The 15623-nt window shown below is 37.6% G+C and overlaps 1 protein-coding gene and 1 pseudogene across 1 annotated transcript in view; one reads left to right on the top strand and one right to left on the bottom strand.

The window, feature by feature from the left end:
- Positions 1–15623, bottom strand: part of LOC124518523 (ankyrin repeat domain-containing protein 26-like) — a 105181-nt gene that overhangs the window by 42375 nt on the left and 47183 nt on the right. Inside the window, exons 9-12 of the mRNA XM_047088518.1 lie at positions 13143–13169; positions 6312–6482; positions 4343–4376; positions 3625–3766 (exon numbers count right to left, since the gene is read on the bottom strand). Of these exons, the coding sequence (XP_046944474.1) occupies positions 3625–3766; positions 4343–4376; positions 6312–6482; positions 13143–13169 (374 nt within the window). The remainder of the gene's footprint in view (positions 1–3624; positions 3767–4342; positions 4377–6311; positions 6483–13142; positions 13170–15623) is intronic.
- On the top strand, positions 2054–2596 carry LOC124518454 (40S ribosomal protein S15a-like; annotated as a pseudogene).

Here is a 15623-nt window from a genome sequence, read left to right as displayed (position 1 = left end):
CATGTCCATTAATGTATGCAGTATCTATTGACTGCCCTTATAGTACAATGGCAAAGCTGTTTAGTTGCGACAGAGAATGTATTGGCTACAAGTCTACAATATTTACCATTGTTAGTAAAATAGTAATTAAAAATGAATTTTAATGAACTTTGCTTATGTAGAAAATCTGACAGAATGAAGAAAAATGCTACTAGAATTAATGAATTTATAGCAGCACATGGATGACTCAGTCGGTTGAGTGTCTCTTGATTTCAGCTCAGGCTATGATCCCAGAGTCATGGGATGGAGCCCTATGTCAGGCTCGCACTGAGCATGGAGACTGCTTAAGATTCTCCCTGTCTCGGGGCGCCTGGGTGGCGCAGTCGGTTAAGCGTCCGACTTCAGCCAGGTCACGATCTCGCGGTCTGTGAGTTCGAGCCCCGCGTCAGGCTCTGGGCTGATGGCTCGGGGCCTAGAGCCTGTTTCCGATTCTGTGTCTCCCTCTCTCTCTGCCCCTCCCCCGTTCATGCTCTGTCTCTGTCCCAAAAATAAATAAACGTCAAAAAAAAAAAAGGATTCTCCCTGTCTCTCTCTCTCTCTCTCTCTCTCTCTCTCTCTGCCCCTCTCCTCTGCTCATGTACTCTCTCTAAAATTAAATATATGTAGGGGCGCCTGGGTGGCTCAGTCGGTTAAGTGGCCAACTTCAGCTCAGGTCACGATCTCAGGGTCCGTGAGTTCGAGCCCCGCGTCGGGCTCTGGGCTGATGGCTCAGAGCCTGCAGCCTGCTTCCGATTCTGTGTCTCCCTCTCTCTCTGCCCCTCCCCTGTTCATGCCCTGTCTCTCTCTGTCTCAAAAATAAATAAAACGTTAAAAATTTTAAATATATGTGTACATATAAATTTATCAAGGTTGGAAGATACAGAATCATTACACAAAAATCAACTGTATTTCTATATACTTGCTATAAAGAATCAAAAATTAAAATTTCAGGGCACCTGGGTGCCTCAGTTGGTTAAGCGCTGGGCTCTGGCTAAGGTCATGATCTCAACGTTGGTGAGTTCAAGCCCCATGTCGGCTCTGTACTGACAGCTTGGAGCCTGGAGCCTGCTTCAGATTCTGTCTCCCTCTCTCTCTGTCCCTCCCCAACTCATGCTCTGTCTCTCTCTCAAGGGTAAACATTACAAAAAAAATTTAAATTTAAGATATATTATTTACAACTGCACTGAAAATAAAAAATAATCACAGTTAATATCATAAAAGACAGAAAGACCTATACATTAAAAACTACAAAACATTACTGAGAAAATTTTAAAAGACCTATATCAAGGGAGAGATATATCCTCTGTTCAGGGGTTAAAAAATTCAATATTGTCAAGAAGTCAGTTCTCCCCAAATAAATCTGTAGATTCAACATAATCTAAACTTCATTTCCTGAAGACCACCAGAGTTGGGGTTTTGTTTGTTTGTTTGTTTGTTTGTTTTTTAAGAAACTGACAAACTGATTCTAAAATTCACGTGGAAATGCAAAGGATCCAGTGTAGCAAAAGAACACTGAAAAGAACCAAGCAGGATGACTAACACTACGTGATTTCAAAAATTCTTATAAACTGGCAGTGATTAAAACAGCATAATATTGGTACAAAGATGGCCAAAGAGATCAATGAGACAGAATAGAGCCCATAAATAAGCCCACACATATATGGCCAACTGATTATGACAAAGGAACAATGGCATAAAGCGGAGAAAACACAGCCTTTCCAATAAATGGTGCTGGAACAACTGGATATCCATATGCAAAAGAATGAACTTGTATCCATACTTTATATCATAAAAAAAAAGAATATAAAATGGGTCATAGATCTAAATGTGAGACCTAAAACTATAACACTTCTAAAAGAAACCATGAGAGAAAAACTTTGTGACCTTGTGCTAGGCAAAGATTTCTTAGATATGAAAACCAAAAGCAACAATCATACAAGAACAAATGAATGCGTAAACTGGACTTCACCAAAAAGAAAAACTGCTCTTCAAAAACACTGTTGAGAGAAGGAAAAGTCAGAGACTGGGAGAAGAAAAACCTTGCCAAAAAAAAAAGAGAGGTGATAAAGGAACTGTATCTAGCTCTTTCCACCATCTTTCTGTGCCACCATCATGATGCATGTGAATGTCGTGGCAGATGCTCCCCAAAGCATAACAATACTGAAAAGAGAAGCAAACGCCAGGTTCTTACTAGGCCGTGCTCCACAGACATTGTCCACTTTCTAACTGTGATGATGAAGCATGGTTACACTGGTGAATTTAAAATCATTGATGATCACAGAGTTGGGAAAATTGTCGTGAACCTCACAGGCAGGTTAAGCAAGCATGGAGTGACTGGCCCCAGAACTGATGGACAATGCAAAGATCTAGAAAAATGGCAGAATAATCTGTTCAGTTTGGTTTCATTATACTGACCACCTCAGCTACAGTCATGGACCATGAAGAAGCAAGATGAAAACACACAGAAGGGGAAATCCTGGGATTCTTTTTCTAGGGATGTAATACGTATGTGCAAATAAAATGCCTCAATGGAAAACAAAAACAAAAACAACCACAAAAAGACAAAAAGAAAACAAAATAAGAAGGAACTGTGTCTAGAATATACAAAGAATTCTGAAAACTCAACAAGTAAGAAAACAAACAAATTTTTAAAATAAAAAAAAAAAGATTTGGACAATTCAAAGAAGATATACAGATGGCAAGCAAGCATGTGAAAATATGGTCAACATCGTCAGTTATTAGCAAAATGTATATTCAAACCATAATGATATATAAAATATCCATCTGAATGGCTAGGATTTAAAGAGCTGACAATACTAAGTGGTCATGAATATGTATGTAGGAATTGGTGCTCTCACAGGCTGCTGGTGGGAATGGAAAACAGTATAACTCCTTTAGAAAACGATTTGGCAGCTTCATAATAAGGGAATAGAAAGGGACATGAGATTTTTCAGGGTGATGAATATGTTAACTGTCTGGATTGCGGTTATCGTTTCAAACGTGTAAACATATGTCAAAACTATCAAATGACACACTTCACATATGTGCAGTTTACCTAACCAAAGCTGTTGGAAACGACAAGCTCTTTCACAGGAAGAAACGTCTAAAACAGTGGATAAGACACAGACGGAAAGAAGGATGTCAAACAATACAAGATGAAGCCAGAGGACCGTGGCCTTTAACCTAATAGCAATGAGAAGTAACAGCTAAGCTTTAAGCAAGGAGGTAACATGATGAAATACACATTTTTTAAAGTATATAATGATTATGGTTGCAGTGCAGACCAAGGTCCTGGGAGGTTGAACGGCAGGGAAAACGGTCCTGAGGTTATTTCAGTCATGTAGGGGAAAAATAATGACCTGACCTGGGTGAAGGCACAGAAGAGAAGCAGAGTTAACAAACACGTTAGATGTGCCATTCCCACTGAGAAAGGTACAGTAGAAATGATGACTCTTTGGCTGAGAGGATACAATAGTTCTCCTTTGATTTTAATATAAAACATATTTCTGAGATGAGCAGCTCTACAATACAGCAGTGTTCTATGGTGCAGTACTAGGCAAGGTGTGCACATATGACTACAGCCATATACGTAAAAAGGCTTCCTACCTTTACAATCCATGCCAAGTTGTTCAATCAGCAACATGAAATTCTTAGAGTAAGGCAACTCACAATCCTCTGAGGCTGTTTCAGATTCAGATGACTGAATGAAGTCGACAAGGTCATCCATAGAAGTAATTTCCTTTTTGACCTACAAATAAAGAATACCATTTCAAAATGTCCCCCAAATATTTATAAAATATACAAGGTGTAGAGAAGTGATAAATACCCATCTTTTTATAAAAGCTAAAACAGGGGCACCTGAGTGGCTCTGTCGGTTGAGCATCCGACTCCATTGTGGCTCAGGTCATGACCTCAGGGTTCCTGAGTTTGAGTCCCATGTTGACCTCCACAATGTCAGCATGGAGCCTGCTTGGGATTCTCTCTCCCCCTCTCCCCCTGCCCCTCCCCCACTTGTGCGTGCTCTCTCTCAAAATACATTTTAAAAATAAGTGAATAAACATTTAAAAGCGAAAGCACAGAGACTTTTTAAAAGAAGGGATTTTTATCAAAAAGACACCGTTATCAATAGCTAGTATTTCTAAGTACCTTTTTCACAGCAAATGTCTCTACAACAAAGGAAGATTTTCTATTTTTTCACTACATCTTTCATAAAGTATTTTTTTACCACTCAACAATATCTTTAATAAATATTTATCAAAATAATATAATAAAATAAAAATAAAATAAATAAATAAAATAAAATTACATTGTCTATTTCTCTTACCTTGTTCTTCTTCTTAGAAATTTTCTTTGCAGGCCTGAAAAAACCCAACAATTCTTTTCAGGCAAATATTAAATACTTAAAATACAAAGAATATTTAACCCAATTGTTTCTGATATAAAATCTCTGCATTTGAAACTAAATCTCTACAAAGGGGATTAAACAATAGAGTAACATTAAACAGCATAGAAAATATGCTATTGTTAATATTAACGAAGGATTAGATGTATCCAGTTGTAATATATGTGCTGCTGAAGTGAGAACAACAAAGTACTAAATTTAGATAAAAACTAACAAAAGCAAAGGAAAATCCTAATGCGACTTGCATTATTTGATAGGCATGATACCATTGTTTTTGTTGTTGTCATTTTTACTAAAAATAAGCTTTTCCTAGCACTAAAACCTACTTGGAAAGTGCAAGTTAAGTCCCTATATGAAAGGACGCCTTTTTAACAATCGTGATATTAACGTGTTGAAGACTCACTGTGCAACTACTCTCTAGGCATTACTATGAGCACTTTACATGTCTTCAAGGTATTTGAAGCCCCACAACAATCTTATGAAGTAGGTTATTATAGTCGGTATTTTACACAGGAAGAAAATGAGGCACAGAAAGTCGAAGTGACTTGCCCAAGAAGCCCTAATCGCTGGCCAAGAACAGACCCTGAATTCAAACCCAGGAATGTGCCTTCAAAGCATGCGTTTCATAACATGTGGTTAAAGTAATACTTAAGTGTTTCTAACTAATATAATAGCAAATGAATCTACATTATTGTTCTATTTCTAGCCATAGCTGTATATAACAATTTATGAATCTTACACATTCTCTTAAGAGACTCCATACCTAGGCAATATTGGAAATCTACTTTCAATAAACTACAGATTTGCTTCTTCTAGAGAAGTTCATCAACAGGCATTCATTCGTTCATTCAACTGTTTATTCCCACATTCAACACATACTTATTGAACATATAATCTGTGTCAATGACACTGCTGGTACAGGAAGCATGGTTTTTGTAATTTAGAGCTTTCCAGTCCAAAAGGAATAATCTGTGATGGGTTACTAGTTTATTTTCCAATTGTAAATAAACAAAATCTTCCCCTTTCCCCAGAACATAAATAAATATTAACTTGATATAACCAGATACTTTCAAGTCCCTAACAAAATCACAGCTGTTCATGACGCTATCAAAGGCACTGAATATCTAAAATCATCAAGGAAGGATTAGTTCTATTCAGAATGGCCTCAGTGTTTGCATACATTTACTATAAGTGTGAGTGTATATATATACACACACACATATACTTATATATACATATAGAATTTATACACAGGCATGTATATATATATATATATATATATATATATATATACACACATACTTGCATTCATACATATCTATATTTTTAAATCTGCACATTCAATTACAGGAGAATACCCCATTGTGGAACCAATTCTGAATAAACCAACCTCTTCCACAAAATTACATGAATAGGAGTACTAAAGACAATGACTATAATCTTTAAAAGATACTGTAATACACTCAACAAACTTCCTAATGTTTGGAAACACAAACAAAGTTAAATTAACTAACCATGTCTATCTCTATGGATCATTTCCAACAGCATACATACTCTAAAAGCTCCCATCTTAAAATAAAAAGAGCAAGAAAATGCCTTTGCAACTCACATTCTTTTTCAGTTATCATCCATTTCTCTATTACCTTTCCCAATTAAAATGCTCTAAGGAGTTGTTTACACTTACTCATCTTCCATGCTTCCATGGTGACTACTGAAACTGCTCCTTGACAAAGTCACTTACCCTCATCATAACTTTTCAAGCAGTGTGTTTGATATGTTGAGTATTTCTTGCTTTAGCTTGGACCTACCTACACTACAGCATCTTATTTCCACAAAAGGTAATCACTGCTAAAATGCCTTCACAGGCACATAAGGAATTTATAGATTTTACCTGCTTTCATGCTGATCCTTTTCACTGAAATGGCTGCCATCATTCTTTTGTAGTGGACCACCAGTTAGGGAATCGGCCTTCTTCAACACTGGTGTGATCACAGATCCTTTTGATGTCCCTTTTTCATTTTCACCTTCCTTTAACTTCTTCATATGTAAACCAGGTTCACTCCTTAAAGAAAAAGCCATTAAAAAGCCATAAAACAGCCAATGTTTTCTAATAATTTTACTGACAAAGAATAAAAAGACAATTTTCATCAAGTTCTGAATTTTACCCATCTGACTTAATTTATTAATTCAGAGAACAGTGCTGAAATACCAACCATATACAAGGAAATACTCATCTGTTGCTTCAAACACAGACAAATATACAACTATAATACAATGTGATTTGTAAGAATTGACATGTGAAAAGCTGTAAGTGAGAACAAGAAAGGCTTTATTGAAGAGGGAAAATAAACAGGAGAGGTCACCAGGAAAAGAAACGGGAGAATACCATTTACTTAGAGATTAGAATGTAAGCACAAAGATTACATAGATGGCATCCAGGTGCCTTGAAAGGAAAAGTATACTTTTAGGAACTTGGAAAAAAACCATAAGATACATGGAACCAAGTAGTAAGAGTCAGGAAAGAAATTCTGACTCAGACATGGGAGTAATAACTAGATTTGTGCTGTATTTTCGGCTTTTCTTTTAAATATAAAAATGCTTCATTTCAACAAAGTTTTAAAATAGCATGAGGTCCATATAACATGAAAGAAGAAGTCAGGGAAATATCTTAGGGGCAAAACTACTTTTAAAATGCCCATCTGTCAGAGCGATATCATTATCATAGCTGGGTAAGATGTACCTTATTGCGTCTCCCCACCTACAACAAACTGGCATCTTATCCAACCAAGGGCAAAACTACCTTTGCGGGAGCTGTGGGAATCTAGCACCATATTCCGAGGGACCGAGGAAAAGCCTTGCCTACCCGTGCATCAGGTAACAGGCATACATACTACAGTCTAATCTGTGGACCTAGCAATAGCCCATAAAGTGCCTCCAGTCCCTCCCTCTCAGCCACATCTGGGAGTCCCTCCCTAGAAAACACTGTCTAGGATAATCACCCGCGGATGAGAGAGCCTTTTTGGAAATCCAGGTGTCCTGCAGAGAATTGGCAGCATACCACTGGAGCAAAAAATATCAGGGTTGGACACACTGAAGAGGTAGTCATTAAAGACTGGAGGAGGTGACTGCTACTTCAAATGCAAAGACAGCAATGCAAAACTGCAAAGAATATAAAATATCAAGGAAATATGATACCATCAAAGGATCACAATAATCTTCCAGTGATCAATCGGAAACACATGGAGACCTGTAATTTATTCAAAAGAGAATTCAAAAACAGCAGTTTTAAGGAAACTCAGTGAGTTACAAGAAAAACACAAAAAGCCAACTCATTAAAATCAGAAACACACTCTATGAATAAAATGAGAAGCTTAACAAAGAGCTGGAAATAGGAAAAACTGACTGAACAAAAATCCTGGAGCTGAAGTGTATAATGAAGGAGATGAAAAAAGCAAGAGTGATCACTGACAGGAAATGGATTAAGCAAAAAATAAAATGTGAATTTAAAGACAGGAACTATCAAATTATCCAGTCAGCAGACAACAAAGTAAAAAGAAAGAAAAAGAGTGAGGAAAGACTATGTGACTACAAGTGAACCCTCATAAGGCTATTAGCAATTTCTCAGCAGAAACCTTACATACCAGGAGGCAGTGGGATTATACATATTCAAAGTGCTAAGAGAAAAAAGACTACCAATCAAGAATACTTTACTCACCAAAATTGCCCTTCGGAAATCAAGTCAAATAAATACGTTTGATACACCGCATTAACAGGATAAAAAAAATCATATGATCATCCCAGCATGTGAGGAAAAAGCATTTGACAAAATTCAACATCTTTTCAGGATTAAAAACTCTCAATAAAGTGGGTACTGAATTATCACACCTGGACATAGTGAAGTCCAATATGATAAGCGCACGGCCAACATCATATGCAGTGGTAAAAAACTGAAAGCTTTTACTCTAAGTTCAAGAACAAGGCAAAGTTGCCCACTTGACCACTCCTATTCAACAGGATATGGGAAGTCCTAGCCAAAGCAGTCAGGCAAGAAAAGGAAATGACAGGCATCCAAATCAGAAAAGAAGACATAAAACCGTCTTTGCTTGCAGATGATATGTTCTTATATATAGAAAATCCTGAAGATACCACCAAAAAGCTGTTCAAAGGATGAAGGATACAAAATGAACATAAAGATGCAGGGGTGCCTGGGTGGCTCAGTCAGTTAAGCTTCTGACTTCGGCTAAGGCCATGATCTTGTGGTTTGCGGTTCAAGCCCTCTATTGGGCTCTGTGCTGACAGCTCAGAGCCTGGAGCCTGCTTTGGATTCTCTCTCTCTCTCTCTCTCTGCCCGCCCCCCCCCCCCCGTCCACACTCTGTCTCTTTAGCCTCTACTACAAAGCTGTGATCATCAAGAGAGTATGGTATTGGCACAAAAACAGACACACAGACCAATGGAATAGAATAGAGACCCCAGAAGTAGACCCACAAATGTATGGCCAACTAAGCACTGACGAAGCAGGAAAGAGTATCCAATGGAAAAAAAAAAAGGCAGACTCTTTCTTCTGGGAGAACTGGACAGCAACATGCAGAAGAATGGAACTAGACCACTTTCTTACACCATACACACAAATAAACTCAAAATGGATGAAGGACCTGAATGTGAGACAGGAAACCATCAAAACCCTAGAGGAGAAAGCAGGAAAAAACCTCTTTGACCGCCGCCGCAGCAATTTCTTACTTGACACATCTCCAAAGGCAAGGGAATTAAAAGCAGAAATGAACTACTGGGACCTCGTCAAGATAAAAAGCTTCTGCACTGCAAAGGAATCAATCAACAAAACCAAATGGCAACCGACAGAATGGGAGAAGATAATTGCAAATGACATATCGGATAAAGGAAGGGCTAATGTCCAGAATCTGTAAAGAACTCAGCAAACTCCACACCCACAAAACAAATAATCCAGGGAAGAAATGGGCAGAAGACATGAATAGACACTTTTCCAAAGAAGACATCCAGATGGACAACAGACACATGGAAAGATGCTCAACGTCACTCCTCATCAGGGAAATACTAATCTAAACCACACTGAGATATCACCTCACGCTGGTCAGAGTGGCTAAAATGAACAAATCAGGAGACTACAGATGCTGGCGAGGATGTGGAGAAACAGGAACCCTCTTGCACTGTTGGTGGCAATGCAAACTGGTGCAGCCACTCTGGAAAACAGCGTAGAGCTTCCTAAAATAATTAAAAATAGAACAACCCTAGGACCCAGCAATAGCACTGCTGGGAATTTACCCAAGGGATACAGGAGTGCTGATGCTTAGGGGCACATGTACCCCAACGTATACAGTAGCACTTTCAGCAATCGCCAAATTATGGAAAGAGCCTAAATGTCCATCACCCGACGAACGGAGAAAGAAGATGTGGTATATATATACAGTGGAATACTACTTGGCAATGAGAAAGAGTGAAATCTGACCGTTTGCAACAACGTGGATGGAACTGGAGGGTAGTATGCGAAGTGAAATAAGTCAGGCAGAGAAAGACAGATACCAAATGTTTTCACTTATATGTGGATCCCGAGAAACTTAACAGGAGACCATGGGGGGGGGGGGCGGGGGGAAAAAAGTTCCAGAGAGGGAGGGAGGCAAACAATAAGAGACTCGTAAACACTGAGAATCAACTAAGGGTTGATAGGAGATGGGGGAGAGGGGAAAGTGGGTGATGGGCATTGAGAAGGGCACCTGTTGGGATGAGCAGTGGGTGTTGTATGGAAACCAATTTGACAATAGATTATATTTAGTAAAACAAAATTACAAAATCAACATCAAGAAATCAGTTGCATTTCTACACAGCAATGAAATAGCTGAAAAAGAAATATAAGGAAAAAATCCCCTTCCCCAAAACATCAAAAAGAACAAAATACTTTGGAATAAATGTGATCAAGGACTTTCTGAAAGATAGGTACAGTAAAGACTACAAGACATTGTAAAAGAAACCGCAGAGACACAAACAAATGGGAAGATACCCCGTTGTTTATGGATCAGAAAAATTAGTACCATTAAATATCCACATTACCTGAAACCACCTACAGAGTCAATGCAATCCTTGTCAAAATTCCAATGACCTTTTTCACAGAAATAGGAAAAGCATTCCTCAAATGTGTAAGGAACAAAAAAGACCCCAAATAGCCAAAGCAATCCTAAGAAAGAAGAACAAAGCTGGAAGCATCACACTTGCTGGTGTCAAACTATTACAAAGTTATGGTAATAAAAACCGTATGAAGTTGCACAAAAACAAACACAAAGATGAAGGAAACAGAATCAAGAACCCAGAAATAAACCCATGCATGAAGTCAACTAAAAACCCATGCCTAAAGTCTCTTTGTTAAGAGACCCGAGAATACTCACAAGAGAAAAGGTAATCTCGTCAATACATGATGCTGAGAAAAGTGGATATTAACATGCAACAGAATAAAACTGTGCCTCTACCTTACACCGCTCACAAAAGTTGACCCAAACTCAAATAACGACTTCCATATAAAATCTTAAATCATAAAACTCCTAGAAGAAAACACAGGATAAAAGCTCCTTGGCATAGATCTTACAAATGATTTAGGATAGGCCATCCAAAGTACAAGCAATAAAAGCAAAAACAACCAATGCGATCAACACTGTTTACGCACAGCAAAAGAAACAAGCAACATGACGGAAAGGCAACCTATGGAAAGGATGAAAACATTCGCAAGCTACAAATATGAAAAACGTCAATATCTAAAATGTGTAAGGAATTCGTACAACTCAGCAGCTAAAAACAAATATAATTAAAAACTGGGCAAGGCACCTTCATAGACGTCTCTCCTCAGAACATATTCAGATGGCCAAGGGTACACAAGAAGGTGCTCGATATCACTATTCATCAGGGCAATGCAAATCAAAACTGCAGTATATAGATATCACTTTGACCTATTAAAATGGCTATTGTCAAAAAGACAGGAGATATCGTTGGCAAGGATGTACAGGAAAGGAATTCCTTGTACTGCTGTAGGACTGTAAATTGGGACAGCCACTATGTAAAACAGTATGGTGGCTCCTCAACACACTAAAAATAGAACCTCCATAGGAGCCAATAATCCCATTTCTGGGTATATATCTTAAAGACATGATATCCTTACCTTGGAGAGATAGCTGCAGCCCTCTGTTTATTGCAGCATTATTTACAATAGCCAAGAAACAACCTAAGCATCCATCAATGGATCCATGGATTAAAAAATATGGTATTATATTTACAATGGAATATTTTCAGCCACAAGCAAGAAGGAAATCCTGCCATTTGTGACAACATGAGTGAAACTTGAGGGCTTTATGCTTAGTGAAAAGAAGTCAGACACAGGAAGACAAATACTGTATGATCTGACTTATATGTGGAATTAAAAAAAAAATTGCACGGAAAACAGAACAGACTGGTGTTGCCAGGGTTAGGAGGCTGTGAGAAATGGGTAGATATTGGTCAAAGGGTACAAACTACCTGTTACAAGATTAATAAATTCTGGGGATTTAATGTGCAGGATGGTGATTACAGTGAACAATACTGTATCATATCATTTGAGAGTTGCTACAAGAGTAGATCATCACAAACAAGAAAGGATAATTATGTGAGGTGATGGAAGTATTAACACTATTGTGGTAATCATTTGACAATATAAAAGTGTATCAAATTAATACAGGTATACCGTACAGTTACACAGATATATGTTACTTATATCTCACAAATCTGGAAAAACTTCAAAAATTCAAAAGTACTCATATGTCATTATCTATCACTCAAAAATAGCAACCATCTGAGTAGTTATCCTTTTGTTAAAAAAAAATAGTTTGCGGCACCTGGATGGCTCAGTCTGTTAAGTGTATGACTTTGGCTCAGTTTGTGATCTAAGGGTTTGTGGCTTCGAGCCCCACATTGGGCTGTGTGCTGACAGCCCAGAGCCTGGAGTCTGCTTCGGAATCTTTGTCTCCCCCCTCTCTCTGCCCCCCCCCACTCTCACTTTGTCTCTCCAAATGAATAAACGTTTAAAAAAAATTAAAAAAAATGATTTGGTAACTTTTGTATACTTTTAGCCTAATATCTAGTCCTGATAGAAAATACTGGGAGATTCACCAAAAAGAAAATTATAATTCTTTTTTCATGGACTAAATGCATGCAACAGAATATTATAACCATACAGTGACGCACATTTCCAAAAAGAATGAAATTTCCCACAGATTATTTAGGACTTAAACATGAGCCCCGAAGAGCACCAAAAACAAAAACAAAACTAGCAATTGTGTTTTTTTTTTCAAAAAACTGTTATACAGATAAGTTTTCTTGTTGAAATAACATCCAAGAAAAGAAGAATCTTTCTGAAAGCTATTATCAAACAATTCCTCTCGACCCAAACTTCAAAAATGAATCTGTAATTATAGAATTTCAAATAGCTTTCATTTTGAGCCCAGTCAATAGAAGCAACTTTTAAGTAGAAAACATCTGGTGAAAGCCACCTCAAACTTAGAAAAAACCAAACAAAACACAACACAACACAACACAACAAAACAGAACAAAACACAACAAAACAAACAGAACAGAACAAAACAAAAACCCCCCTAACACATAGCCATGGTAACAAGAAGCCAGCAGAATCAGTTTTAAACGTGTTGATCAATGCCCACCAGCCCTACTCACCAACCAATCCATTTCAGCTCCTTCCTTCTGAAAGACAGCCAACAAAGGACAAAAATCACTCCAATACACATGCTTCAGCGTGCCAACCAATCCACAACAGTCTCCAAGCACCCGAACAAGCATGGTGCTTCAAATGGTGACAAACCATTTAATTTTTTAAAAGTCCCCCAATCCTTAAACTCCACTCTTCCCCAAACCCTGTATAAGAATAGCAGACTCCTCTGTTAGAGAAGACTATACCTAACCAGCATAGCTCGCTCTTATTTGTAAGCGATAAATTCCAACTTCATCTTTTTATTTCAGATCTTGAGGGCTCATAATCCTTTGGCAAGAATCTTTAAAGTCGTATAATAATTTGCCACCCGATTTTAGTTTTCTTAATAAGTATAAAGGAAGTTTGCTATTCCTTTGATACATTTCACCATAATTAAAACTAATATAAATACAACTAAAAGAATAAGTAGCAAGTAAACACAATATTGGGCCCCCCAAAATCCAAAAAATGTATATAACTGGCAGGTTTAGTTGTCAGAATGAGCCCACGCCAAACTTTGTAAAAGTGAGGACTAGTATTATGTTAAAAACAATACACACAGGTTAAACTCCGTTCACTCAATAAACATTACTGAATAAGTACTATATAGACTAGAACATTTTCTAGGCACTGAGGACATGGCAATGAACAGATAACAATCCTACTCATGAGTGAAGTAAACCTACAATAACAATAAGCTACACAGGCCAAACATACAGTATTAGAGGAGAAAAACTAAAGCAGAGAAATCACATTTTGAGGTGTTATAGGGAAAAGGGTAGCTGAAGTACTAGTCAGGATGGCCAAGAAAGGCCTTGCTGAGAAAGTGACTGTTAAGCACAAACCTGAAAGAAAAAAACAAACAAAAAAGGAAAAAGCAAGCCATGAGGTATCTGAGGGAAAGCATTCCAGATAGAGTCAACAGCAAGTACAGAAGTATGTCCGAAGTACTGAAAGAGTAGTGAGAAATTCAGTATGGCTGGACAGAATGAAAGGGGTAGAAGAGTTCAAATCAGAGAGAGAGAGGAGGAGACACCTGATCATATATAGGCCTTGTCGGCATTAGGAAGAGTTTTGGCATGTACTCTGAGTGAAATGGGAAGCAGTTAGGCTTTGAGCAGAGGAAGGACACAATCTGACTTACATTTTACTAGACCCAATGTGTTTAGAATTAACGGAAACAGGAAAAACAAAAGAAGAAACAAACAAACAAGAAGACCAGTTAGTTTCCTAGCACTCCAATATAAACAACAGATGATAGTCTCTTGGTCATGGAAGATGTGTTTGGATTCTGGATATATTTGAAGGAAGACCGGACAAGATTCGCTGACAGATGAGATGTGATGTGTATGAGAAAGAAAAATAAAAGAGAAAGAAAAAGAAAAAGAGAAAGAGAAAGAGAAAGAGAAAGAGAAAGAGAAAAAAAGAAAAAGAGAAAAAAAGAAAAAGAAAAAGACAAAGACAGGACTCAAGGATGATACCAAGTTTTTTAGCAGAGCAACTCATAGAACTGTTATTAAACCAATTAGGAAAGGCATGAAAGGCAAATATTAAGAAAGAATATCAGGAGTTCAATTTGGGACATGTTAAGTTTGCAATAGCTATCCAGAAGGAGGTATCAAGTAGGCAGTTTGATATGCGGGCCTGGAATTATGGAGAGAGATCCGGGCTGGAGATATAAACTTGAGGATCATTAGAATATACAAGATAGTAAAAGTCAAGAGAAGGAAAATCAAAGGCCAATTCCTGGAAGACATCAATGGGTTAAAAGGTGGGGGACGAGGAGAAACAAGCAAACCGGGCTGAGGTGTACAGACTAGAAAGGCAGCGGCAAAATCAGGTGAGTGAATGATATCCTACAAGCAACATGGAGACAGAATTTGGGAGCAGAGAGTTTTCCATTGGGTCAAATATTGCTGAAAGGTTAAGTCAAATGAGATGTATGAAATTAGGTTTAGATTTAATAAAGTGAAAATCGGTGGTAACCTTGAAAAAACAATTCTGGAGGAGGGAGAGGGAAACTTGCTATAATGAATTCAAGAGTGGATGGGAGGGAGGGAAATCAGGATCAAAGAGTGAAGAAGGCTCTTGAAGGATTTCATAGCTAAGTGAAATGGTCATGGTGGATCTAATTTTCTATTATTGCTGTAGTTTTCTATTGTTACATAATGATTAGGTAGTAATTTGTAATATTTGGAAGTCTTCAAAATTGCATATATGTAACACTAGTTTTTTGGGGTTTTTTTTTTTTTTTGCTTTTTTTAAATGCCACACCAAGGTACTAAATAACTCACAAAATTATACAATGAGAAGACTCCTTAAAATTTTTCTAGATATATAATATTATATAAGCTGATTACCATTTTTCTCATGCTTAGAAAGACCACGGAAAAACTAAGTTTCAAGGGCAGTATTTTGTGCTTGATAAAAATTATGGAACTCTAAGG

The sequence above is a fragment of the Lynx rufus genome, unplaced genomic scaffold (assembly GCF_022079265.1).
Source record: "Lynx rufus isolate CCGP_SWC_20201006 ecotype Redwood Valley unplaced genomic scaffold, mLynRuf1.p SCAF_24, whole genome shotgun sequence".
NCBI classification, from domain to species: Eukaryota; Metazoa; Chordata; class Mammalia; order Carnivora; family Felidae; genus Lynx; species Lynx rufus.
Note: the sequence above shows the minus strand (reverse complement) of the source record. Positions and strands in the feature narration are given on the sequence as shown.